The sequence below is a fragment of the Lepus europaeus genome, chromosome 14 (genome assembly GCF_033115175.1).
Source record: "Lepus europaeus isolate LE1 chromosome 14, mLepTim1.pri, whole genome shotgun sequence".
Classification (NCBI taxonomy): Eukaryota; Metazoa; Chordata; class Mammalia; order Lagomorpha; family Leporidae; genus Lepus; species Lepus europaeus.
Window position 1 is genome coordinate 3,174,352 of NC_084840.1, and position 27,931 is coordinate 3,202,282.

The 27,931-nt window shown below is 41.8% G+C and overlaps 1 protein-coding gene across 1 annotated transcript in view; it reads left to right on the plus strand.

The window, feature by feature from the left end:
* The window catches only part of HMCN1 (hemicentin 1), a 447,479-nt gene that overhangs the window by 149,794 nt on the left and 269,754 nt on the right, over positions 1-27,931 (plus strand). Inside the window, exons 8-12 of the mRNA XM_062211414.1 lie at positions 11,359-11,530; positions 13,267-13,373; positions 24,612-24,732; positions 25,828-26,091; positions 27,551-27,695. Of these exons, the coding sequence (XP_062067398.1) occupies positions 11,359-11,530; positions 13,267-13,373; positions 24,612-24,732; positions 25,828-26,091; positions 27,551-27,695 (809 nt within the window). The remainder of the gene's footprint in view (positions 1-11,358; positions 11,531-13,266; positions 13,374-24,611; positions 24,733-25,827; positions 26,092-27,550; positions 27,696-27,931) is intronic.

The window sequence follows — 27,931 nt, forward strand, 5'->3', positions numbered from 1 at the left end:
TAGTGCAGTGTTCGTAAGGATGCGTGTATGCAGAGGGAAAGGAACACTAACATGTTCGAAGTGCGTGCTTGCAGGTGGTACGAGAATGGGTGCTTTGTAAAGCATGTTTTCTATTTTTCAGTTTAAAATTGTGTATGTGTTTAAGAGGCAGAGAGACACACAGAGAGAGGGAGGGAGAAGGAAGAGAGTCACTTAATGAGATAAGAAAAAGTTTTTTTTTTTTAAATGATATTCAAAAAAGACTGAATTATCTTCTACTCTCCCCAAAAAAGAAATTACCACGGTGTGTGTGCGTGAGCACGTGCGCACGCGCGAGAGAGAGAGAGAGAGAGAGAGAGAGGAGAAGAGGCATTCAAAGGGTAGGTAGCCAAAAATGCAAGGGAAGAAAATGTCATAGACTCTTATCAAATAATAACAGCAACAAAATTGCATTTATTTTCTAGATTTTGTGAGATATGTAAGATTTGTTAGCTTTTAACAGTTTATTCTCATTGAGAGTAACTGTTTTTGTCCTGACTTTTATGTTTTAGTTTTGTATTCTTAAAAAGGCTTCAGAATCATAGCAGCTTTAGGTCCACACACCTTGGGCCTGGCCTTGAATAAACAGGAGTGACCTGGGGGCATCTGTGCTCTGTTGCCTTGTCCTGGGCAGCTCTTCATTGCCCTCGAGTCGAGCCCCTCACTGGCCAGGGCCAGGGCTCAGAGGATGTGCTTGTCCCTGAGTGCTGTGTGCGTGGGTTGAATCTGGCCCTGTGAACTACCCCGGGCAGGGCGTGTTCTTTGTCACCTCTCTGAGTCCGGCCTAGAACCTGCTGTTGAGTCAGATTACTGTTCTTCACTTACTATAAAACCCCATTTCAGGCCTTTCAGTAGTTTGATTCTTTCCTGGTTGTTAATATACTTTGATCAAGTTGTTTAAAATAAATAGAAACTGGGTCTCTCCCAAAGACCCTAATAGGCTGTTTTCCTGTTTCCCCGCCCTGCAGCCCCAAGGTGTTGACAGCATCCTGTTCTTTTATTCTCCATCTCTTCTCTCCCACACATCTATGTGGATGGACCTGACTTTTCTGTGATGTGATCCATTGATTTCATGTACTTCCCAGATGGGTTTTGCTGCTTTGCTTTTCTCCTTCTCCATGGAATTGTAGAGTTCTCTCCAGCTGCCATCTCAGGGTGATGATTTTCCAGCTGACAAAGTGTTTCTGTAGTTCACTAAAAATGTTTGGCAACTGCTGACTGTTCACCTAGATCATTGCTAATGTTACCAGTAAAATCAAGGTTGTAATGTGCATTAAAAGATTTTTTCTAGAGTAGAAGAAATCTGGAAAGAGTTAGTGTGCATGAGATTTTTGTTCATTGTGCCAGATTTTAAAAGCAGTGTAGCGTTGCATTTTTGCCACCTTTACAATGTGTTTGTGGTAATTTTAGAACATAGTGATGGCTCCTCTTCTCTATATGTCACTAACAGAAAGAGAGCAGGTCCCATGTGTTTTGTAGGCAGAGTTCTGAGGAGGCAACCATGCCTCTTTACTGCTCAGATATGCGGCGCTTTCCAGCGTTTATGCATCAAGCAACCTTGAAAACCATGGGACCTTTGAAGTCCTCCAGGTCATCTGAATTTCATATGCACTGAAAGCTGAATGCTGTGACTTTGGAATGTGGCTTCCTAAAGTTCCTGGGTTTTGAGCGTGCTGTTACATTGGTTCTTAGGAGGCTGTTTGGAAATATGGAGGTGGTATCTTGAAAACTTCATTTGCGGATGAACACATGGCCAGAGTGAAGACATGCAAAAGGGTCCTTGAGTGGGTGACAGGCCCAGCATCCATGTGACTTGCCTGTCCCTGGATAGAAAATGTGAAAATACCAAGAGTCTGTCACAGAATGGGTGTAAGTCAACATGGAAGCATAGGGACAGTTACTAAGAAACATGTTTGCAGTGCCTGTCCAAGTTCTGTCTGAAAGTGGGCGAGCCTCGGTCATCAGAGTTAGGGTCTTGGATCCTGTGTGACTCTGATTAGTGACGAAAAGAATTGTGGTTTTAGACTAATGATATTTTCTAGCCCATGATAAGAGAACTTGTGTTGTGAGTGAATTTAATCGATTGAATTCTATTAAGTATTCAGTTATTCTAAAGCACTTCTATTCTTGTTTGCAAACTCAACAAACACATGACAGTACAGTGACTGTGCATCTGTAAGTGTCAGGTTCACCTCAAGCCAGGACATAATCTGAAAATTGCAAAATCAAAATTATGTTCAAATTCTGTTGTTAGCGTTCACTGGACTGGGTTTTTAGCAACTCAGTCTAGTAGTTTGCTTGCTCCCTCCCTTCCTCCTCGGTAGTTGGAATCTCAGGTTCCTTTTGAAGGTAGAAATGAATGATAATGGACACACGAAGAATGCAGCCCTGTGTGATCATATCACAGTGGTTAAAAGAGGATTTGGAGTCCTGTACCTTTGTTGGAAAGCTATACTTACTAGATATTTATTATTTACTGAAAAGTAAAATTCAATACTTATTAGATGCAAAAACAATTAAATGAGGGGGCTGGTGCTGTGGCACAGAGGTAAAGCCACCACCTCCAGTGCCAGCATCCCATATGCGTGCCAGTTCAAGTCCCAGATGCTCCACTTCCGATCCAGGTCTCTGCTATGGCCTGGGAAAGCAATGGAAGATGGCCCAAGTCCTTGAGCTCCTGCACCCACGTGGAAGACCTGGAAGAAGTTCTTGGCTTTGGATTGGCTCAGCTCTAGCCATTGTGGCCATTTGGGGAGTGAACAAGCAGATAAAAGCTCTCTCTGTTTCTACCTCTGCCTCTCTGTAACTCTACCTTTCAAATAAACAAATCTTAAAAAAAAACAAAACAAAACAATAAAATGAGGTAAAATGTCTAACAGTCTTAGCATAGAGGTTAGCAGGTGAGTGCTATTTAAATTCTAGCCATCAAAACAGCAGTAAATCTGCCCCCAGAAGCCAGTGGGGAAGGCGCAAGTCCACAAATATTCTGATTCTTCCTCATCGATATTATCAGTCTTTGGGTTCAGTGTATAGGTATCTTCCCCAAGGAACAGTTCTCCCCCTGTAGACCTAAACTTAGTTGAAATCAAGTTCTTAACCCTAGTAACCATATCTGAGACTCCACTCCTCCCGCCCAAAGTTGTAATGAAGCCTGTTTTTTTTTGTTTGTTTGTTTTGTTTTGTTTTGTTTTTGAGGTCTTTTGGGAAAGATCTTGCTAACCTTCATTAGGGATGTGCTGTAGGAGGCTAAGAATTTCTACATGTGCAGTGGAAACCAGATACTCCTGTGTTTTAGCTCCCTTCCAGTAAAATTTGAGGGTTTAGGAGAACAGCTTAGGACAGACAAATGCCTACTTAGTGGCTAAAAATTGACGTTTATTTTAGTGCTCTGGAATACTTGTGCTCTTAAGTTTTATTTAACGACTACAAAGAAACACTTGAAAGAACCCTATACCCATTTATGAAATGGCAGATTTCTAAAGAAGCGTTTTGTTTATTAATGCAAAAGGTTGTTCTCTAGAAGGGGAGGTGCTTCTGTAAAATTGTTTTCAAACTTCCTGTCCCTTCCCGCTGTGAGGATTTGAAAGCCATGGCTCCTTGTGGCATGTACCAGGTGTGCAGACTTACTCAGCTCTGAGGCCACTTTCAGGGAGCCAGGGATGCCCAAGGCCATCCACGGACTCCAGTTTAGCAGTTTCAAATTCATGTGCAGTGGCATTTCGTGTCATGCATTAGTACGTGTGTTAGTATCGGTGTATCTGTTGATAGAAAATGCAGGTCTCACTGGGGATCAGGAACCAGAGGGAGGGATTACAGCCATTCCCCATCACTGGGGGGTGTTTTGATTATTCAGAGAGAGCCTGAGTGTTGTCTGGACTTTGCCTGCTTTCAGTGTAGCCGGGAATGAGGCCATAGCTGGTGGATGTATGTACATGTGTATATGAGGGTATGTATTTGTGTATTGTTACAGCTTGATTTCCTTTTTTTTTTTTAAGATTTGTTTATTTGAAAGTCAAGAGTTACACACACACACACAGAGAGAGAGAGAGAGAGAGAGAGAGAGAGAGAGAGAGAAAGAGAAGTCTTCCATCTGCTGATTGATTTCCCAGAGCTGTGCTGATCTGAAGCCAGAAGCTTCTTTTGGGTCTCCCACATGGGTGCAGGGTCTCAAGGACTTGGGCCATCTTCTGCTTTCCCAGGCCACAGCAGAGAGCTGGATTGGAAGTGGAGCAGCCGGGACTAGAACTGGCGCCCATTTGGGATGCTGGCACTGCAGGTGGCGGTTTTTCCTGCTATGCCACAGCACCAGACCCCAAATTATTTTCCTTTTAAAGCAGGAAGAGTTTCAGTAGAACCGTTGAACTCACTAAGATGTTGCCACACTAAAAATGATAGGTACTTAGTGGAAGAAAAAAAGGAAATAAGAAACGGTCAAGCAAAGGAGTCCATGGGAGAGATGAGTGATAAAGTCAATCTTTTATGTTTTTTAAATTTTACATAAAGCATATTTTCTGGCAGGCTGAATTTCCTCTATCATTTGTAACACATGTAAGTTGTGACACACAAGAATTTTGTTAAGATAAATTAGTGAAATAAATTTTGACATTTTAAAATAGCTAGCAGGAGTGACTTCATCCTCAGCAATGTCTGAGGTATGCTTGTATTTTTTCAGCTGTTGCACATGATAAGCCTTTCATCACGTCAGAAGTCGGGTAGTTTTACACAGATTTTCAGTGCTCATTGGATTGAAGCGGAGAGTCACTCTTTTTATCCATTGTCTGTAGTCACCGGTGAGCTCCAGTTTCTTGAAAACACAGACTTATTGAGATATAATTCACATTTCATACAGTTGACTCATTGAAAGTGTGTAATCCAGTGGTTTTTAGTCTGATCAGAAAATTGTGCAGTCATCACCACAAATTTTCTAATACACTTCCAATTTCTTACCCCTTACAATCCATATTCTCTATATGCACTGGGCAGAAATTTTAGTTTCTTCAGAAAATCTTTTTTTAAAAAAATACTTATGTTACATAAATTATTCCTCATTTGGCTTAGCTTCATCCTGAACATTTATGAACTGTACAGTGAATCACCAGCCACCCTGATTCACAACTACTTACGATGGTAAAGCTCACGGTAGAATTTTCCAAATTAAGTAGGCTCATAGAGCACAAAAAGGAAATGCACATGGTGTTATCGAGGGAAAACTCTGTCAGGGAAAGTGACATTTCTTTGGTGCATCTGCTAAAATCTGCGAGCTATGACGATGGATTGTCAGTGCTCTTGAGTAGATCCATCCTCAGAAATATACTTGTATCACCGAACTCCCAGCAGTGCTGTGTGAGATCAGGATGCCAACTCACTCATTTATGGGGGAAACCTGGTTTCTGTGAGTCCAGAATGCTTGTGTTGGCGTGAGCTGTGCACTTGATTTCTGCAGGTGCATGTACTGGGGGTGCAGGAGGGGGAATCGTCGTCTGAACATTGCCAGAAATCAGAACAAGAGGGGATGTATTCCAGGACTCTGTTCTGAGAAATTATGTGTTGATATCTAAGTTTATTTTTGCAGGATGATGTGTAAGCATACTTCAAAAACTTTGTAGAGAATGGAATTAAAAGCTAAGTTTATCTTAGTGCAAAAAAATTTGCAATCCATTTATACAAGGAGTCTTGAAAAAGTTCATGGAAATGTGTGTTATCAAGAAACTGCATACATTTTAAAAATTCTTGAAAACTTACCTTTTACTTCCATTTTCCATGAACTTTTTTGGAGGGAGTTGCAAGAGGGTCTTAATGTCTTTAAATTCCATTGTATCTGACCTGGACCCTCACTGCCCTCTGGATCCCTCCCTCCCTCTTTGTTGTCCTGTGTTTTTATTGTTTTAAATTACAAAAATTTTTTTTCTTTTTTTTTCTTTTTTTTTAAACTTTTATTTAATGAATATAAATTTCCAGTGTACAGCTTATGGATTACAATGGCTTCCCCCCCATAAATTCCCTCCCACCCGCAACCCTCCCATCTCCCGCTCCCTCTCCCCTTCCATTCACATCAAGATTCATTTTCAATTCTCTTTATATACAGAAGATCAATTTAGTATAAAGATTTCAACAGTTTGCACCCACATAGAAACACAAAGTGAAACATACTGTTTGAGTACTAGTTATAGCATTAAATCAAAATGTACAGCACATTAAGGACAGAGATCCCACATGAGGAGCAAGTGCACAGTGACTCCTGTTGTTGACCCAACAAATTGACACTCTAGTTTATGGCGCCAGTAACCACCCTAGGCTGTCGTCATGAGTTGCCAAGGCTATGGAAGCCTTCCAAGTTTGCCGACTCTGATCATATTTAGACAAGGTCATAAAAGACAGAGTGAGGATAGTAACCAAGGATCCTAAGAGTGGCATTTACCAGGTTTGAACAATTATACAGCATTAAGTGGGGAAGAGGACCATCAGTACACACAGGTTGGAAGTAGAGCCATTGGTGGTAGAGTAGAGGTTATGATTACAAAGGAATGAGGCCCAAGTGTGCTAGACAGGGTCTAGAACAAAGGACAGAGTCATTATTGGATGTGCTAAGAAAGGTGCTGTCTAAGCTACAATTAAGTTTTCTGATTGAGAGGCAAATAGAACCTGATAGAAGGGGCTTGATAATAATCTGGTGGGCTTTAGGCCTTGTAAGTTAAGAGGCCCAGACCTATCTATCTCTTCACATGGGGTATATCCTAAGGGAGGTGTGAACCTCCTAGGGAAAGGCACTCTGTTGACTTTCATTACTTGGCTGGCCTGGGAGGAGAGCTGGCCAGGTCAAGGCAGGGGGCATCTCTAACAAGAAATTTACAGTTCTGCCTGCAATGTTGCTGACCCTACTTGACCATCCCCTCAGCTGCAGTGGTCACTTTGGAAGTTGGGCTGAGTGAAGGGCTTTTCAGCTTAGAGCCAATAAGATCTGTGGCTCTGACCTGGGCATCCTTCGACTCCAGGGCAGGTCCATTTCCAGTGATCCAGCTCTTGGCAGAGCTGCCAGGGCTCTTCACAAGCTGACTTCTGCTGAAGCCCAGGCTTACCACATTGAAAGCCACTGCAGTGGACTGGCCTGTTGGGTCTCCTTGAGGGCAGATCACTGTACAGATCAGCCATTAATAGGCCTGCCACCCATTGCTTCTGATGCCTAGCTTTCTTTTCCTCCTGGTTTGTGTTCAAGCAGACCAGAGGATGCAAGTCAAGGGAGTGCCCGTATCCCATCTCTAATCTTCGGTGGCCTGAACTACAAGTCTATAGTCACAGGCATGTTCTGTAGTAGTTTTTCTAAGGTAGACAATGCCCATGAGGAAAATTATATTCTCACTTAAAAACTTTCTTTCCCTTTTGTCTGAAAGGGAGGTTTTTTCTACTTACTGTATACTTGGCTGATGGCGAAGTGAATCTAGCTATGAGATTATTATTTAAATTCTTATTTTGGCTATGCTATTACAGAAAATTGTTAGCCATCTCTTTTATAAGGTCTAAAGATTAAATTGTGCGTCCTACAGATTCCTTCATAATAGAATTAGTTTCCTACCTTGAAGAGAATAGAGAAATGAAAGAATAAGTTGGGCTTAGAATAGAGAAATGAGGGAGCAAGTCCTAGATCGCTTGCTGACAATAGCAAGATTACATGAATACTTAGCAAACCGTTTCAAAAATTAGATAACAACTTAAGAAAACATTTACCAGAAGGTCCAATGCCTTCTATAAATTTTAAGAATCATGTATTTGAAAACACCTCTTAAATATCTAACATGGTGTAGTTTGTTTAGCCAGTAAACTTAAGCACAACCGTATAAAAATTGTTTGTGTTTATGGGGTACAATGTAATTTTTCAGTTCATGTATATATTGTGTAATGTCTGGGGTAAATATGTCTTCTCAAAAACTTAATTTTTTATGGTGGAAACATTAAAAATTCTATCTTCAAGGGTTTTTTTTTTTTAAATAGAGAAATGCACAGTCCATTATCATTATCTGTAGTCAACCTACTGTACATAAGAACCCCAGGATATCTTTCTACTATCTACTATAAGTTCGTTCCCATTAATCAACCTCATGCCTTTTATCCCTCCATTTCTCCTCCCCGGCCTCTGATACTACATTTCTCTTGAACTTACTGTTATTTATTGGTTGTTAGAGAAGTCGCAAAATCTGGGGGCTGGCACTGTGGCATTGCATGTAAAAGCCGCTGCGTGCAGTGCCGGCATTCCATATGGGCACTGGTTTGAGTCCTTGCTGCTCCACCTCCAATCCAGCTCTCTGCTGTGGCCTGGGAAAGCAGTGGAAGATGGCCCAAGTCCTTGGGCTTCTGCACCTGCATGTGGGAGCCCTGGAGGAAGCTCCTGGCTCCTGGCTTTGGATCGGTGCAGCTCCAGGTGTTAACAGCCATCTGGGGAGTGAACCAGCAGTTGGAAGACCTCTCTCTCTCTGTCTGTCTCTCTCTGTCTCTGCCTCTCTGAACTCTGCCTTTTAATAAATAAATATTTTTTAAAAAGTTAAAAAATCTTTACATTATATGTGTGTTTTCAGGAACACAAGTGCAGCTATGGAACCAGAGTCAGATGGTTAGGTTTGTAAAAAGTACGAGAGCTCAGTCCAGGTATCTTCATCTGCCAAACTGGATGGCCCCAGAGTTCCCCTGTGGCCTCAGCTCCCCTGAGTCGTCCATTCCGTCTTCACCTTAAAGCTTTTATGTGCTGCGGATAGCTCCGTAGTGGCTTGGAGATTTTGTGTTGATAGAAACGAACGATCCAAAGGTTCTCACATTATTCTAGTTTTATTCCTCTTGTCATGATAATGTAATATCCTATCTTAGGAGAACATTTCTCACCTATGATTAGATTTTTTTGTTTTTTAATATCTGGCAAACTGAGTGGCCAGCAATTTCACGTATGGTGTACTCTGCAGCTTTCAGTGACCTATCTTTTTAATACAATGTTGTTAATATCTATTTTCTAGTAAAATGAGTTGCATCTGTTTTCAATTAGATTTCTTTTATAAGTAAATGGAAAAAAAAAAAAGGTGATTCGGGACTCCTGACAGAAATCTGCACTGTATCTTTCCTAGCAAGTCACATCATGATACATGGTAATCCCTCTGTGAGAGGCTCATAAATGTTGATGATTTGGAAGTGGTATTAAGAATCAACTAAAGCCTGCTGATATTTGAACACACTTGCCCTGATGGGATACAACCAAACTTAGGAAGGCTTCTGTTTTCCGAAGAATGCACAAGACTTAGTGATTTTCAGCTAATAGACAGCAGGATAGATTTCCAATAATAAATCATAACCTCTCTACCCTGGGTTTGAAGGAAAGATATATGTGAGCAGCCACAGAGATACTTGTAAACTTAAAGAAGGGTGTTTATCAAAGTTACCTTCCCTTCCATTTCTACTTTATGCTGTTGCATTTCATTATTAAGCTGAGATATCGTGCAGTTCTTGGTAGTGCTGGTTTTCTAACCCGTCTTCTTCCTTTTCAATTAAGGATCCATTTATGGTCATGCTGTTTGCCTTGCCCTTAGAAGCCAGTGGTCAATCAATTTTTCTGGTTTCTTCTCTCCTTTGTCTTCTTCAGTTGTATCAGAAGTTACTCAAGGTATTTACTATCACTCAAATGGATCAAATGCTTTCTCAGTCCCCACACCTGTCCCTTTCCATTTTCTTGAGTTAGGCACATACTTACAGCTATGTGTGGTTGACATTAACATGGGAACTCTGTGATTGTTGCATGATGTGTTATTTCTAAACATTTTTAGATTTATTTGAGATCACAGAGAGGGCGAGAAAGGCACTCCAGCGTGCATTAGCAGGAAGCCCAGAGCGCAGAGCAGAGCCAGGGCGCAGACCCAGCGCTGGGGTCTATGCGATATGGTGTCCCAAGTGGTGTGTTGACCACTGCACCAGACGTCCATCCCCCACAGTGTTCTCTTACTCAGGAAGAACTTCAGCATTGCCATCACTACAATCAGCGTCTTTGACATTGTACATAGCCTGCCTTCATCATGTGTGGAGCAAAACCACATAGTTTCAAGTATACAAATAAATAAGGAAGTGTGATTTTTGACTCTGGAGTGAAGACAGGAAGAGTCCTGAAAAATAAATAATATGGAGTACATTGAACAAGCTAAGTACTAAGAGAAGAAGAACAGTTACCAGCTATTGGCTGAAGATACACTCATCGGTACCTACTACCTGGAAGAGGACCTTGCACCATGAACATTTATTTCATAGTGAACCTCTCTGCCTCATATTGTTACTGTGTGCAAACACAGCTTCACCACTGCCCTTAACTTGGAGGAGGAAAAAGTGGTAAAAGAATAGTTTTTATAGAAAATAAAGATATTGCCCAGTATTTGCTGCTTGGTCACCTAACTTTTGACCACTTCTATTGGAATTTTAAAAATGCTTTGCTTCTTTTTTACTAGTGTAACTGGAGCTTTATATTAAGCTCTGTTTAGTCTCTTATGCCTGACTACAAGTGAAAGTGTTAATGATAATAAACAGCCTGGAAGGGTACATGACTGGAGAAAGATGAGAGGCCGGTTAAAGGTTGCCCTGGTTTAGAATGAACTGTAGTAAAATCAGCCACAGTATCTGTCCAGACACACACTGCTCTTCTAATGAGAATGTGTCTGTCTTCTCACAAAACACTTTTGTCAATTGGAAGTTCTCCTTGTTCCCATGAGACGTTAGGACCCTGTAACAACCCCATTTCTTAATATCTTCCTAAAGACACTACTACTTAAATTGATTGTAACCTGAAATAAATGCGATGCTTTTCTCATTATTCTTGGTACACGAGAATGATTATTTTTTCGATATTTTAAGTATCTTTCAGTAATTTAATATACACTATACGTGGAATAATCAGTTTACCTAATATGCTCAAATTTGATCTGGTAATTTGCTAAGTGTGTATCCTTTATAAGTTACATTTAGGAAGAACTAAAATTTAGAAAGGGTAGATGAAAAGGGATTTCACAATATTAGCATCACTTTTTTTATAGGGTTTTATTTTTTCATTTCTCTTGAGACTTAGAAAACTAATATCTTTGCAAGGCTCACTTTAGTGGTTTTCAGATACTCTGGCATCATTTTTAATATTTGATTACAAAATAGAAAATTTGAAATTTGAACTTGGGTTAAACCGATATGCTGTTCTGCCTCTACAGCGGTGCCCTCACTGGTGACTTGAGCCTGACACCAGGCCGGGCCCCGACTGTGCACCCCTGGGCTAGCAGTCACATGAAGCTGTCCTCACTTTCCAGTGTCACTCACACTTTGCCTTTTCTCTTCCAGGTGTTAAAGTGGGTGGAAGAAGCAGTGCAGGCCTCCAAAGTTCACCTTTTGTCCACAGACCATTTGGAACAGGCTGTCAATACTTGGGAAATCCCTTTTGATCCGAGCCTGAGAGAGGTCACGGTGTCCTTGAGCGGTCCTTCGCCCCTGATTGAAATTCGGAGTCCTGTAGGTGAGGTCACTCAAACTGCAGAAAGTGTGCAGAAGCCAAGGAGGGTGACACACTTCTTGCACACTGATTTATGTCAAGTTTATGTTAACTCTGAGTAAATTCAGTGTGTTCAGAAGTGGCTGGGGAAGATGTTTAACAAAACCCTTTTGTGATTCTAAGGCTATTGAATTAACATGAGATTAAGGCTAAATATTTTAATATCTGAACATATAGTTTTTAATATTTAACCATTCAGTAAATTTAATTAAAGTGAAATTATCCTAAAGAAAAATATTTACATTAAACTTGGAGATATATTTTCCTAATCTATAAATTAGGAATACAATAATTTATTGTATTCTATGTTACTTTTTAAATGAATCCCACTTAAAAACTTCTATTTTTCACTGTCATTTTCTTGATAAGGTTTGACAGAAGCAGTTGCTTAAAACCAAATTTGTATTCTCAGCAGGAAAATGTTTTAATTTGCTTCCTCACTTAATTATCTTTAAAGCTAAGATTACCTGATTCCATTGCCGATTGATAATTATAGTAAGACAATCAATGAAGAGCAATCTAGTAAAGACAGAAACCTTATTAACATTTGCATTTAGAAAAACTTCTATCTGTTGATGTTATAAAAGTATTTTCATCATGGCTTTATTAAATGTTGTATATTTTCTCTATTTGTGAATATTTTTAGATGAGAAAGAAGGTAACTAACTTTCATACTATGAGTCTTCAAAGAAAATAGGTAACTCCTAAAAGAAACAGCATGTGAAATTGTTCTTGAAGGCCATATCGATACTAACAAATACACTGAAATTTGAAAAAAAAAGTAAAAACTCTTTCTAGACTCCTATAGATTTTTCCTCTTTGGTGGATTTGTCTGTGTTCCCTTGCATTGTGTTTGTACTGCTTTAAAAGTTACTGGGCATGTATTTCCAGAAGTTTGGGTTTAAACTTAGGATGGCTGTAACTGAATTTGTTTGTAAACATGCAGTAGTCCATAGAGAGCCAAGAAGGAAGTGAATACTAAACAATATTTACTTTCATGTTTGCTTTTCTTCCACTCCAAGTTCCCATTAGCAACTTTAGGTAAATCTCAGGTCAGCAGGGTGGTAGCGTGCTCCTTCATTCAGCTGCCTCCTTTAGAAGTGCCCGGGACAAGTGAAAGCCTTCTCTGTGCTTTGTGAAAAACTGGTTACGGTTTTGCACTTTGTGCAAACTGATGCCCAAGGCCCTCCTGTTAATAATACCAGGAGTGATCTCCAAAAAAGTCATTTGTTCCAGTTTGCTATGTCTGCCTTCTGTTTAATCTAAGTATCTCTAGTGACTGCACGTAACTTCTTGGTAGCCACAGTATTTGTCCTCTGGGCTGATGCCAGTCTATCCATTGTTAGTCTCATTTTACAATAAATCAGAATAGCAAATGGGAGCCCATTGCTTTACTTCCATGCCCAGGAACCCTAAAACCAAGCAAATTTTATATGTAGATACAATAGTGTTCTTAGCCCTGGACACAGATGTCCATCATTTAATCCTCATGTATCCTGGACCGGATGCCTTTCCTTCCACCAGAGTGGTGAATAAGGACTCTTTGGGTTAGTTTGCAGCACAGTCAGTTAAAAAAAAAAAAAAAAGTCTCAGGGTATTGTGAAATCTGATCTCACTCTGAGCTTTACATAGTGCTCAATTAGCTAATACACACAGCTGAAAGAAAGATTACATTTGTTACCTTTATGTCTGTCTCTCAGGGAAGCTGATAAAAAAGGGATTTGGCCTGAATGAGCTATTAAATATCCACAACTCTGCCAAAGTGGTGAATGTGAAGGAGCCAGCAGCTGGATTGTGGACAGTGAAGGTATTGTTACTTCGCAAAGTTTGTTTATCATTTTTTTATGTTGGCATGTTGTGTAAAGTGTATGTAACAGTTTCTTTATATTTACCCGTGCAGTCATGGAAATGTTTAACGAGAAGCTTTTCGTCAAAAGCAGTATATAGAGAGTGCATTTGTGGGAGATGTCGTCATTACATGAATTGGGTGAAGTTTTGACCATGAGTGTCATCGATGTCATATGATTCACTTCAAATTCTCAGATGGTTTTCCTTTCATCAAATCTGTAGATGGATTTTATTATCCAGCCCCTACTTCCAAAATAATCACAGATGGAGCCAACAGCTAATAATGGTTTGGGCTGTGGGCTCGGTGCAGAGCTGCCTGGGTTTGGATCCCAGCACTGCTGCTTCCCAGCTGTACCGCAGTGGGGACAGAACTCGGTGCCTTGCTGTCCTTTGCAACACGGGGAAGGCAGGAACAGTCCCCATGGAACTGGGCTGAGGACTGAAGTAAGACGATGCGTATGAGATACTTAGCGTAGTTTCTGTTACTAAGTCAGCAGTGGTGTACTGTTGCCTGTTACTGGGTGGGTTTGTACTCACTGCCGTCTGTGATACAGAGTGTATTGTGTACTGGTGTTATCTTAAGTGGTACATATTTGCTCTAAGAAAGCACTGTAGTTTGGCAGTGTGGAGGAAGAGTATACACATGAAATTTAGGATGCTGTAGATCTGAGATCCAGCTCTGCTGTGGTTATGGTGGAGTGTGACCCAGTGTCATAGCTGCTCTGACTTGTCCACACTTGTCAGTGCTCTGGCCTCCTTCCAACTCCAGTGCCTGCTTTTCTGCGTCTGTGACGTTTGCTAAGAACAGGAGAGGAATTTGTACCCTCAGAACAGCTCCCAGCCCCTGCAGCAGTAACTGTGGTGGCCATCATGCCAGCAGGCCTAAGAGCGGCTGTTCATTGGCTCGTTTCCCCTCTTCCTCTTAGAGTCCCTTGCATCTCCCAAATAAACAACTCACTCCGGAAGCCTTTAATTTGTTCCTCATTGACTCAGCTTCCCTACAAAAGAAATGGATTAAGGGGATTATGATTCCAATTACTGAGCTGCTGTGAAAGTGCGTGGACAGAAGAGTCCATAGAAATTTGGACAGGGGCCGGCGCTGTGGAGTAGCGGGTAAAGCCATTGCCTGCAGAGACAGCATCCCATATGGGCACCGGTTCGAGTCCCGGCTATTCCAATTCTGATCCAGCTCTCCACTGTCTTGGGCCCCTGCACCCGCATGGGAGACCCGGAAGAAGCTCCTGGCTGCTGGCTTCAGATTGGCGTAGCTCCAGCCACTGTGGCCAATGGGAGAGTTAACCAGCGGATGGAAGATCGATCTCTCTCTCTCTCTCTCTCTCTCTCTGCCTCTCCTTCTCTCTGTTTAACTCTGACTTTCAAATAAATAAATAAATCTTTAAAAATAAAAAAGAAATTTGGGCAGCCATTTTTGCTTGCTAATCAGGTTTTTTTTTTTTTTAAATCTACAATAACTATCACAGTTCAAATAATAAAAGTTTACATAGCAACCCTACTCAAATCCCAGCAAATCAGTTCTTTATTCTCAGAACCCTAAGCTGTCTGGTAGGGAAGATAGAAACTGTAGTGAAGATTTTGCTTTAAAGATAATATGAGGTCAAGGCATAGGTGAAAAGATAATGTAAAAGGAAATTGACAGTTTTTTAATGAGTGTGCCAGAAATGGTTATGCCTGTTTGATTCACCCAGTTCCTTGCACATAGTTCGTGCTCAATACTTGTTGAATGCATTAGACTAGCAATGTTGAAGTGTTTGGCTGCTATGATATTTGAAATAGATACGACCACACCGATGTAATTATTTTGGCCAGCTCATCCAAAATGCGACTGCTGTTGAGACTGACTTCCTGTTACCACAGTTGGGGGGATATAAGAAGCGTGAGTCTCTTCAGCCCTCAAATGCTTGAGCCCTGACCAACGCCAGCAGTGTCCAGAGCCCGCAGGTCCACTGAGTGCATTGTTGTTGACTGAATCACAGCACCCAGTTGTCCACCAGCTGTGAGATTCGTGCAGGTTCTAACAACTGCTTGTGCAGTGCTTGAATCTATTTCCAGGTGACTTGCACTGATGCCACTGGTGGCAACCCAACAGGGGTATTTCTTGTAGAATGGGGGAGAGGTGCTGTGGGACTGTTGTTTTACATTGTGCTCAACACACCAACGCATTAACTGAGCATCAACTCTTGGCCATGTTCCCTGCTACTTACTTAATGGGCACTAAGCGCCTTTTAGTTGATAATTAGAGCAAAGAAGTAATAAGGATTAAGTCTTTGAGTGTGGACAGTGATAATAATAAGGCAATAAAAACCTTGTTTAGACAAATCTCTCTGCTCAGTCTTCTATACTTAAGGAAACAGTAAAAAGGCACAGAATCTGTTATGTTTTATATCTAGTATAATCAGAAGATCCTCTAGTTCTGATTTGCACCATTTCTCATGTGCAATTGATAACAACAACTACACAGAGGATACACAGTAAGAGTGCAATGTAGAAATAGTAACCTTATTTTGTTCCTGTATGAAACACCAAAAGAATGTGTCACGTAGATGCAAAGCAAATTGAGCTGAAGCTACTGACATATATATCACTCCTGACCTTGAATCTCCCCCTTCTGGATGGCTAATGAATGACAAATGTTATATATGTGTGATTTCTGCAGAAGGGAAACATCTCAGATTAGATAGTATATCCTTGGTGCTAGCTCTCATGCACTCCACTCTGAAAAGTGTCTGCTCTATCAGTAGAATTAATAATGGCTTTTGGAATGTTCCACATAACAGTCTTTCTCCCAAATGTGGAAAGCAAACTATCTGTTGTTTGACATTGGCATGGTATTCAAGGACCACTCAGTTGAACCTGAGCCAGTCTTTCTAGTTCTCTTCTGTCACTTGCTTTCACATTCTCATCAAGTAAATTTGGCACTGCCCCTCCTGCCGGAGCCTCCTGCCTTCTCTCCAGATGTTCCTTCTGCCCTTCCTTTCAGTCTGACTCGGAACCAGTCCTAGGATTAGACTCAGATGACGGCACTTCCATCAGACCTTGTCAAAGCTTCTTCTAAAATGTTCTTTTCCCCCAGCTATCTACTGCCATTTAATTTGTTTTAATTTATTTTCATTTTATTTGGAAGAGAGAGGTCAGGGTCTTCCATCTGCTGGTTCACTCAAATGCCTGCAATAGTCAGTGGTGGGCCAGGCCAATACCAGGGTCCTGGACTCCTTCCAGACCTCCCAAGTGGGTGGCAGGGACCCAGGCACTTGAACCATCATCTGCTGCCTCCCAGAACACGCGTTAGCAGGTAGCTGGGTGAAAGGCAGAGGGGCTGGGGCTTGAGGCAGGCACTCCAGCATGACACGTGGGCCTCAAGTGGTGACTGAAACCTGTGCCGAATCCTTCTCCTCTACTGCGGGTTTTCCAGCACCTCCTTTGTGGCTTAATTTCTCCTTCATATCATTTTACTTCTGAGCAAATCCTTTCTCCTTTTTTCTAAGCCATAGACCAGATTTTGTTACTGTATAGTATCTGAGAAAGAACTATAGATGTGTATGTGTGAACAATGAATACCTTTACTCTGATGATGCGCAGGGAGGCAGGCAGAAGGACTGGGGTAGCAGCCCCCAGTGGAGGCACTGCTGAGACGTGCACTTTGAATAGGTTAATGAGCTACATTTTTGTCTTGAACATATAGAAATCCTACATTGTATCTTTACTTTTTAAAATGCAGATATACGTGAAGTTGTTTCTTTGTTTTTATCTTTAACTTTGGGACATACTTGCTGTTTATAAAACATTGAAACTATTTGGGGAGAGAACTAAAAACCAGTATTCTTGGGGCTGGCACTGTGGCGCAGTGGGTTAAGCCACTGTCTGCTGTACTGCATCCCACATGGCTGCGGTTTGAATCCTGGCTGCTCCACTTCTGATCCTGCTCTCTGCTGGTGTGTTTGGGAAAGCAGTGGAAGATGGCTCAAGAGCTTGGGGCTCTGCACTCACATGGGAAACTTAGATGAAGCTCCTGGCTTCAGTCTAGTCCAGCCCTGACCATTGTGGCCATTTGGGAAGTGAGCTGGCAGATAGAAGATCTCTCTCTCACTCTCACTCTTATTTTCACTCACTGTAACTCTGCCTTTCAAATGAATAAATAAATCTTAAAAAAAAACCACCAGTGTTATCCATCCATTTTAATTCCATTTATAATATGACAGCTTTTACACAGCATTAGGAGGAATTTTTGCAGGCTTCCCACAGGAAGGCTGACTCCTCGCTAATGTTCCCTGAGGCTGGTGGCATGTTCTGCTTCACACAGTCGCCCAGCAGCCCACATTGTTAAGGGCGCTGCTGTAATCTATTTATTAATTTTCAAAGGTTTATTTTAAAAAGAGGATCAGCTGATTTATTCCCCAGATGCCCACAACAACTGGGAGCCAGAAACTTCATCCAGGTCTCACACGTGGGTGGCAGGAACCCAAGCACTGAGGCCATTATCTACATTAGCAAGAACTGGATTGGAAGTGAAGGCAGGACTTGATCCCAGGCATCCCATGTGGCAGCCTAACTGCTGTGCTACAGTGCCTGTCCCCTTACTATCAGTTAGAACGTGCAGCTACTTCAGTCACTTCAGTAGTGGGAAAGACTAGAGAATGTGCGTTGAATACATGGAACAAGGGGTCTGGTTACTTATGTCCCACCCTAGAAGTGACACACTCCCTTCATAACCCACGACCAGCACTGTCACCATGGCCTGCGGTTTTCTGCAGCTGGCTCAAAATAGCTCATAGAGTCATCACATTGGGAGGTAGAACTAAGTAGTACTGGGTGTATTCACACCAGAAATTGGAGAATGCCAAAAATGAGGGCTTGTTTTTCTCAGAGGGGAGTTTACCAACATCACCGTGATTTGCTCTCTCGTAACTGAACGAGTATGTAGATAAGGAGAAGAACAAACACATATTCCGAGTGTATTATTGTCTTCTGTGCCATAGGATCAAAATCTACCCAGAGATTATGTTATCTTAAGTTGTATGCATAGATATAGGTACTATCTAAAGAGCTGTGAACTTAGAAAATATGATTTAACTTGCTGTTTAAACCTAGAAAAAGTAATTACTTTTTTGAGCCACTGTTTTTTTTAATGATGCTATAAAGTTGTCTTTGGATGTAATCACATTATATAAGATAATGTGTGAACATGCTTATCATAGTGCATCTAGAAAAATTAAATGAATTGTTGGTGAATCTGACATTAACTGGCCTTTGTGAAATCTTAGGAAAAGTATCCATACCAGGCAGTTGTGTTGAACCTGCAATTCAGCAATATTCTGTAGGTGATTAACCCTGAAGGGACTTTGAGTATAGGTAGATGTTTATTACAGCTCCTCTTCAACTGAGGCCTTTATCCATGCATCTGCCACACAGCGGACCAGGAAGATCAGAGCTCAGAGCCCAGAGGAGCTCTCCATGGTACTTCAGCCTGTGCTGCACCCTCATTCCTGCTAATCCAATCTGCGCTCTCTTTTCTCTTTCTGTTTCATAGGTCACGCTGCCATTTACAGTTCAGGATGCCAGTATGTACCTAGTGTGACCTCACCTTTGGTGGACGCTGCCTTGCCTCACTCTGCTGCCACGCAGCTCTCAGTGTTTCTAACGTAGATCCTTCCACAACTTTAGTTTAAAACTCCTCACTCAGTGGTCATGAAGCTCATTATGAACTTCTAAAACTGTGTTATTAGATTGGGTGTTTGAAGCACAGCTCCAAGAACTTGTAGGTCATATTAACTCTGTCTAGTGTATAGTCTAGAAAACTTTCCGAGCCCCAGGTCTCCTTCTTCCTGACTGCGGAAGCCATGAGGTCAGTTGGCTGTGGACAGGAGTTTTTGGGACCCATATCCTGGTGTTAATGTAAAACATGGGTTGAATCTACACGATAGAAAAGATCAAGTTGAAAAACTTTAAGATAATAATTTTGGCCTTGCCAATTTTATCACATTCATAGAAAATAATATTAAGATGACTGAAATAATCTGTAAGGGACGAGAGAAGAAAGACCTATCACTGGGCTGCCTCGCAGCTTGACTCAGTTGTAGAAATAGCTGAATTTCCTTTGCCTCTCCAAGATCTCGATATCATGTAGTTCTCCTCCAACCCAGCCAGGCTCTCAACTGTTGAGAATCACAAAGCCGCTCCCAAAGCATTGCAGGTCCCTAAGTGCTTACTTTCTTATGGCTACTTTGCTTCCTGCAGACTTGTGTATTGGTCCTAATCTTCAGTATTTTAGTGGTGGCAGAATCAGCCCCTTCAAAGTTGCACAGGAGATCCACCCACAAACATTTTGTGAGTTTAGTAGATCTACCTATGGATCTGGGAGCTCTCTCAGAGCTTCCTGTTCCCTTCTTGCCCCCCCCCCCCCCCCGACACCTGCCTGCTTGTCTCATGTGGGTAGTCCCAGCTGTTGCGTATCATCCTCCTCCTAGGGTATAGAGCAGTTCAGCATGTTTCACCTTTTACTCTTAACTCAGGCAGTCAAGTCTGCTGAGATGGTCATGAGAGGGCACAGAGTGGCTGGAGCCCCACAGAGTTCCCATTCCAGCTGCACCATCTGCTGTGTCTGCGCCTTGGACCTCTCTGGTCTGTGCAGTGAGGGCAGGGCAGTGTTCTCTTCAGGGCTTTTGTGCTCATTCGTAGAAAGGATTGAGAATGTTACGTAAGTGTGCATTTTAGTGTTCTAATTCTTCCTCCTGCTTCCACTTCCTGGTGGTTTTACCACCATTATACATAAACCTTATTGTTACTTTAATTTTTTAAAAGGAGCTCAGATAAGAAACAGACTATAATAATAGCTTACTTTCATACATAGCACTTTCCTATGGTGCTAGTTAATATTCCTAAAATACTGTGCAAGTGATTTCGCAATTCTTTTAAGAGTATAACTAAAGAATGGTAAATGTGTGAGTTAATATCAAAGGTCATAGCAACTAAATTCAGTTTTTTTATCCTCTTAGGTTTTTAAACCATAATTTTGATTTATTTGTGATTTCTTTAGTTCTCATTTCTCCAGTTAATCCAGAATTGGAGTAGTTGTATGTAAAAATGAACTCATTTGGAGTTAGCTTCTGTTTGCAAGCCCTTTCAAATTCAACACGGACATTCCTGCTGTTGACAAAAATAATAGGAATGTGAGATTAAGTGTTTTTTTTTTAAGATTAATTAATTTATTTGTAAGTCACAGTTACACACAGAAGGAGAGTCAGGGAGAGAGAGAGAGAGAGAGAGAGAGAGAGAGAGAGAGAGAGAGAGAGAAAGTCTTCTATCTTCTGGTTCACTCCCCAATTGGCTGCAACAGCCGGAGCTGTGCCAATCCGAAACTGGGAGCCAGGAGCTTCTTCCAGGTCTCCCACGTGGGTGCAGGGGCCCAAGGACTTAAGCCATCTTCTACTGCTTTCCCAGGCCACAGCAGAGAGCTGGTTTATAAGTAGAGCAGCCAGGACTTGAACCGGTGTGCATATGGGATGCCTGCATTGCAGGCAGCAGCTTTACCCACTATACTACATAGCCGGCCCCAAGATATTTTCTGTAACTTATTACTTTAACATTACTCAGAGTAGTAAATCTCCATTTTCCCACATACTTTGTTAGTGTACTTATTTTAAGAACCAAAGAATATTTATTGTCATATATATATATTGTCATATATATATATATATATATGGCTTCTTATTCATCTAGTTTGTTTAATGTCTTTAGCAACAGAAGACAACATTTTCAAGAACTTGAGTACTTTCTAATTTTCTGATTTAGATATTGACAGTCACTGTATGGAAATGACCTTTGGCAGCTGAGTTAGGCACAGGACCCCAGGCAGATAAGTGATGAGCTCTTGACAACAGCCATTGGCAACTTATGTCTGACTTGCCCTTGGTAACCTCTGAAGCCGTTTTATCACCGGAACGTTCTGAGTAGCAAGGCAATTGGCAGAAACACGTGCCGCCAGAGTAAACCGAAATCAGCTGGTCCGGACAGGGAGGCTGTGATGGACTTGCAGGAAGTCAGCAGCTGGGGGATGGGGTCTGCAGTAAAGCCCTGCCTGATCTACAGACAGTGGTTTTGGACTTAGCAATGTAAAGTTGGGCAGTGACCTGTAGTTTCCCTTTTTATCTCTTGTGTGGAATTCATAACATGTTTCCTTTTAGAAACCATGGAACCACTTTCCCTGACACAATCTTGTGTGGCCCTTAGGAAAATGGGACAGAATCCAGCAGCATCGTTTAGCTAAGAACATAGTTTCCATCATGAGGTGCTTTTGCCTTTTTTCACCTTCATTTTCTTTCGCTTTGAGTTCTTACAAATTCTAATCAATGCGAAAGAAATGTGGTAGCCACAGAGGCACAGCTCTTCATCCTTCTCTCCTGGCTGTAAAATCGTAAGGAGCTCCAGTGATTTCGGGAATTCTGTGGGATTGCAGAGCTCTGGAGGGGCCTGTCTTTACCTGTATTGAGAATCACCTGATTGGTTACCACATTAACCCTTACATGTGTAAATGTAACATTTAATGTGTCCCGTCATGGCTGTGATACCTGGATATGTGCCTTCACTGTGTTGAGGTTGGAATCTGTGTGTGGTGTCTGATTGTCATGTGAATGCTTTTCCCACTCTTTGAGTCCTATCTGTATCTCAGTACTGGACTTTTACGGTCATTACATTTTGTGATATTCTCGGTGATCGATGTAACAAAGTCATTGTGAACTCTGGTTTTAAATCTTTAGTGCTTTTTTTTTTTTTGAGATTTTTTTATTTGGAAGACAGAGACAGAGAGAGAGACAGAGAGAGAGAGAGAGAGTCTTCCATCTGTTGGTTCACTCCCCAGATGGCCGCAACAGCTGGTGCTGTGCTGATCCAAAGCCAGGAGCCAGAAGCCTCTTCTTGGTCTCCCACGTGGGTGCAGGGGCACAAGGACTTGGGCCATCTTCTACTGCTCTCCCAGGCCACAGCAGAGAGCTGGATCAAAAGCGGAGCAGCCAGGATGTGAACCAGAGCCCATACGGGATGCTGGTACTGCAGGCCAGGGCCTTAACCTGCTATGCCACAATGCCGGCCCCTTTAGTGCTTTTTAAAAATACTGATTCTTTTATTCCACTGAGCAGAGATTCTGACTGAGTCTGTCTGGGGTGGAGCTCAGGAGTCTGCATTTTTAACAAAGAATCCAAGGGGTTTTGTATAGGTGTGCTGTGGCTATGGGTGTAGGTTCAACTGTTGGTGTAGGTGTAGGTGTGTTTGTAGATGTAAGTATAACTGTAGGTGTGTGTACATGTACATCAGTAGGTGTAGGTAGAGGTGTGGCTGTAGTTTGTGTCAGTAAAAGGATAGCTGTTGGTGTAAGTCCAGGTGTATCTGTAGGTGTATATCATAACTGTAGATGTAGGTATAGGTATAGCTGTGTGTGTATGTACATGTATATCAGTAGGTGTAGGCACAGCACTAGGTATAGGTAGAGGTGTGGCTGTAGGTGTTTGTGCAGGTATAGGGATAGCTGTTGGTATAAGTGCAGGTGTATCTGTAGATGTAGGTATAGGTATAGCTGTGTGTGTATGTACATGTACATCAGTAGGTGTAGGCACAGCACTAGGTATAGGTAGAGGTGTGGCTGTAGGTGTTTATGCAGGTATAGGGATAGCTGTTGGTATAAGTGCAGGTGTATCTGTAGACGTAGGTATAGGTATAGCTGTGTGTGTATGTGCATGTACATCAGTAGGTGTAGGCACAGCACTAGGTATAGGTAGAGGTGTGGCTATAGTTTGTGTAGGTAAAAGGATAGCTGTTGGTACAAGTACAGGTATATCTGTAGGTGTATATATAACTGTAGATGTAGGTATACATATAGCTGTGTGTGTATGTGCATGTACATCAGTAGGTGTAGGCACAGCACTAGGTATAGGTAGAGGTGTGGCTGTAGGTGTTTGTGCAGGTATAGGGATAGCTGTTGGTGCAAATGCAGGTGTATATATAACTGTAGCTGTAGGTATAGATATGGGTATAGGTATAGGCATAGCTGTAAGTGTAGAGGTACACGTAGGTGCAGGTATATCTGTATGTGTAAGCATGGGTGCACCCATATGGATAGCTGTAGGTATAGATGCTCAGTATCTCCCAAAGGAGATACTGAGGTAGAACCTTGGTCTACTTTACCTTAGGGGACAATGTAGCACTGTGGTGAAGATCCCAGGGCCCGAGTTTTGGATTAAATCCAATTCTATAGTTAGCAGAGCTTGTGAACTGAGTCAAGCAAAATGACAATGTGGTACCTCCATGTCTTTATCTGTGTGGTGGCAATAATGATGATATCTCCCTTAGAAAATTATAATGAGGGTTAAATCAATGTATATAAAGAGTTCTGTGTGTGCAGAACTTTCCAGTAAACATTACTATTATCATGTCATTCAGTGGCCCTAATCCAAATGCCTTATTTTTTATGTATACGAATCATTTTGTTGCTTCAGTATTGAGGCCTGTGAAACAACAGGCAGGTTATTTTGTGTATGTATTTTTAGTGTTGCACTGACTGCATTGTATGAGCCATTTCTGTGTCTCCATCTATGTCCCTCGTGGCCATGGGCTGTTGGAGGGTGCAGACCATGTTGCACTCAACATTCTTCATTTGAGCACTGTGTGCATGTACTAGAACTTTCCTGAGCTGAGCGTGCAGGTTGGCAGAAGGCTGGAAAACGAGCAGCCCTTGAGCTTGTCTTGGTTGAAATGTCTCCTCAGCAAACAAAAAAGAAATGTTTTCCATAACGGAACCTTGCTGGCATTTGTGGGGGAAGATGTGGTCAGTCATTCGCTCTCAGTGTTTGCTGGGCATCTGCCCTGTGGACAACGGTGAATAATGTGCTGACCTGTGCCTTTACGGGGCCTTTTCGGATTTGCACCCAGTTGGTGAACAAACACTTGCCTGTTTTGCCGCTGGTTGTGAAATCTGAGGATGTTCCTGAGTTGTGTTTTAGAGCAGACCCCATGAGGGGGATGTATTGCAAGACTCGCATTGCAAATATCATGGCTACGAATACCTAGGTCAGAAGCTCAGCTCCTGGACGTGGGTCTTCATTAACACCTGCATTTTCCAGTCTTGATTAGTGTGTAGTACAGCAGCATCCTGGAGCTGTTGCTGACCAGGTTTGCCACCCCACGTTTTCAGACCTCCAGCAGTGGAAGGCACTCTGTTCGCATCACCGGCCTCAGTACTCTTGATTTCCGAGCTGGCTTTTCCCGACAGCCCACGCTGGACTTCACAAAAACGGCCAGCAGACCAGTGCAAGGTGTGTATGCGCATGTTATGTAAGTGGCATAATGTATATCCAGGCAAAAAGCACTTCCCGGGCTCTCGATGTTTTTATAAGTTTGTAGTGTTCCATAAAATTGAGAAACATAGTATCTTTACCTTAAATGGGATTGCCATCTTGGCCTGTTCACATTTTTCAAAATGTGGTCCCAAAGTCAGTGGTGTCAAAATCCTTCAGGGAGTCTGTTAGAAATTAAGGTTCCTTGGCTCGCCCCAGTGTCGTGAGTTAGAACCACGGAAGGTGGGGCCCAGGAATAAGTACTTCAGTGAGCAGCCAGCTGAGGCTTGTGCTTCACAGATTTTGAGAAGTGTAAGCTAGTTCCTGAGATGTTTTTCTTAAAATCTGTGGATTGCCTGGCTGTGATGGTAAAAGCATTTACATGGCTGGAATGTACATAACATATCATCTGCACACTCAGATATGAAATCACTGCCGATTTTTTAAAAACTTGTTCTTCCTCATTTTTTATTCCAAACTGAAGATAACATTTATTGTCAGAAGTTGCACAAAGCTTACAGCTTTTAAAAAATGATTTTTGATAGAATTGTATTTGAATAACATCATGATATTTATAGGAACACCACATCGTTGCTGTAACTTCAGCCAAGATTTGAAAGAAACTGTCTCAAAATTAAAATGTCTAATGTTTACCCGTCTTTGGAAAGAGGTTAATGTTCTTCCTCGTCTTTTTCATGTATTGAGATTTGTAGTCATAAAGCCAGGAAGGAAGCTCATCCACGCTGTGACTCTGAACTTTTTTTTTTTCCTGCCAGTTTCTGGAAGAATACAAAACAGTGGATCTTTTAAAATATTTTTGTACTTAAACATCATTAACACATAATTATAATTCCAATTTTTCTATGTCTCAATATAGTTACAACACTATAAAAATGCTTAGGATTCCCCAAGTTCCTCTGATCGTGCACAAGCTGTGTTTCTATGTAATGGACTACTCAATTTGTCCATAGTTAGGGCAATCTTCAACATTCATCTACCCTGAGATGTATTTATAATTGGATGTGTAATCTCAGTTGTTGTTAACTGCTGGTGGTAACAGTCTTTCTCTTGCAGGAATACCCACCTATGTACTGCTGAACACTTCTGGACTTTCCATTCCAGCAAGAGTGGATCGTCTTGAACTTCTGAGCACATCGGGCAATTCTCTTAAGGCAATTCCTGTTAAATATTACCCAGATCGAGAGCCGTATGGCATATGGAACGTTTCTGACTTCGTTCCACCAAATGAAGCCTTCTTTCTCAAAGTGACCGGCTACGACAAGGATGACTACCTCTTCCAGAGAGTGTCGAGTGTTTCCTTCTCGAGTGTCGTTCCAGGTGAGACACCATCACATTCAGCACAGGAGTGTGGATAGCTCAAGGCAGATGCTGCGGTCCTGTGGCGAAGGAGTGGTATCTTCTCGTTATTACTGTGTCACCAAGTTGATGGGTATTTATGCTTAGGTGACCCGGGTATTTCTGAACCATTAAATAGCATATCTAAGATTTCACAGTAAGTCTCGTGGGTTGTACATCTGATTTTGACTACTTTAATCAGTGTCAAAACTTGAACTAAGAAATGCTGGTACCTCCCCACTCCCCTTAAAAGTCCCAGAACAAGTGTTTGAGCTGTATAAAGTAGCTGGATGTTTACATACGATTGTTGAAATCTTCCACTTGGTGAGCAGTAGTTCACCGTGAATAACTGGTGATCCTTCTGCCGTTGTTCGGTTGGTTAGTTAGTTAATGAGCTGGTTACTTACATGTTAGCTGTGAACCAGAGATGAGCTCCCAGATGCGGGGTTATTGAGATGGCATTTCCGGTTAGCTATACTGGAGCTGTTTTCCCAAACTGATGACCAAAGCTCTAGAACCGTAGCTTAGCCGTGGACTGACAAAGGCACCGAAGGATCATTCCCAAAATTGTTCTGTTTGGCAGAGATGCAAGATTTATCATTACTGAAGGTTCAAACAACTCTGTCGCTGTTGTTTAATGGTTGAAGGTGGTGAGAATAGGACCAGCCTCAGAATTTCCTCATGTGTAATGTTCAGTTAGTTGTCTTAGCCCCTAAATTGAATGCTGCAAATAGACTAGACACTTAAAAAATCATTTCTGTGGTAATTCTAAGGTAAATTGTTTCTTTTCACATTTTCCATTATTGAAATAAAAATGCATTCTGTGATTGATCATGTATTGTAACTTTATATCTTTGTGTTTTCCATCTTAATGGTGCAAAAACTACCATTTTTTAAAAGGATTTTATTTATTTATTTGAGAGGTAGAGTTACAGACAGACAGATGGAGAATCAGAAAGGTCTTCCATCCACTGGTTCACTCCTCAAATGGCCACAATGGCTGGAGCTGGGCCAATCCAAAATCAGGAGCCAGGAGCTTCTTCTGGGTCTCTCATGCGGCTGCAGGGGCCCAAGCACTTGGGCCATCTTCCACTGCTTTCCCAGGCTCTCTGCCATAGCAGAGAGATGGATTGGAAGAGGAGCAGCCAGGACTCAAATTGGCACCTATATGGGATGCCTGCACCATAGGTGGAAGCTTAGTCCGATATGCCACAGAACTGGCCCCTACCATGTTCTAAAATCAATGGAGTCTCAAGGGGCCATGGTGATATCAGAAATGAATCAGCTTTGGAGCAGTGAAGATAGTTAAGTATGTTTGGTGATGTGGGTTTATTGGAATGCAGACTGTTGCCTGGAACAGGGTGAGTAGGAAGCTTTGGAGTGGAGTGGCAGGAAGGACCCCACATCATCATTACCTTGCCTGTACTCTTTTGTTTCCTAGATGCTCCCAAAGTGTCAATGCCCAGGAAAACTCCAGGGTACTACCTGCAGCCTGGCCAGATTCCCTGCTCTGTTGAGAGTCTTTTGCCGTTTACCTTGAGCTTTGTCAGAAATGGAATTCCTCTCGGCGTAGACCAGTATTTAAAGTATGTAAATGTTTCTAGCAAGTATCATTTGTAACGTGAAACCTCTAAATATGAATAGGTGTTTACTTTAATGCACTTTTTCACTGGAAATTCTTATTTGCTTCATAGTCTTGGAATGTAGCAATAAACAAAGTCGACTCAGATCTGTGCCTTTGTAGCACTTATATTGTGATGGGGGGAGGCAGAAAACAGATAATAAATGCAATATGGTAAAATAACAAATGCCGGAACACATT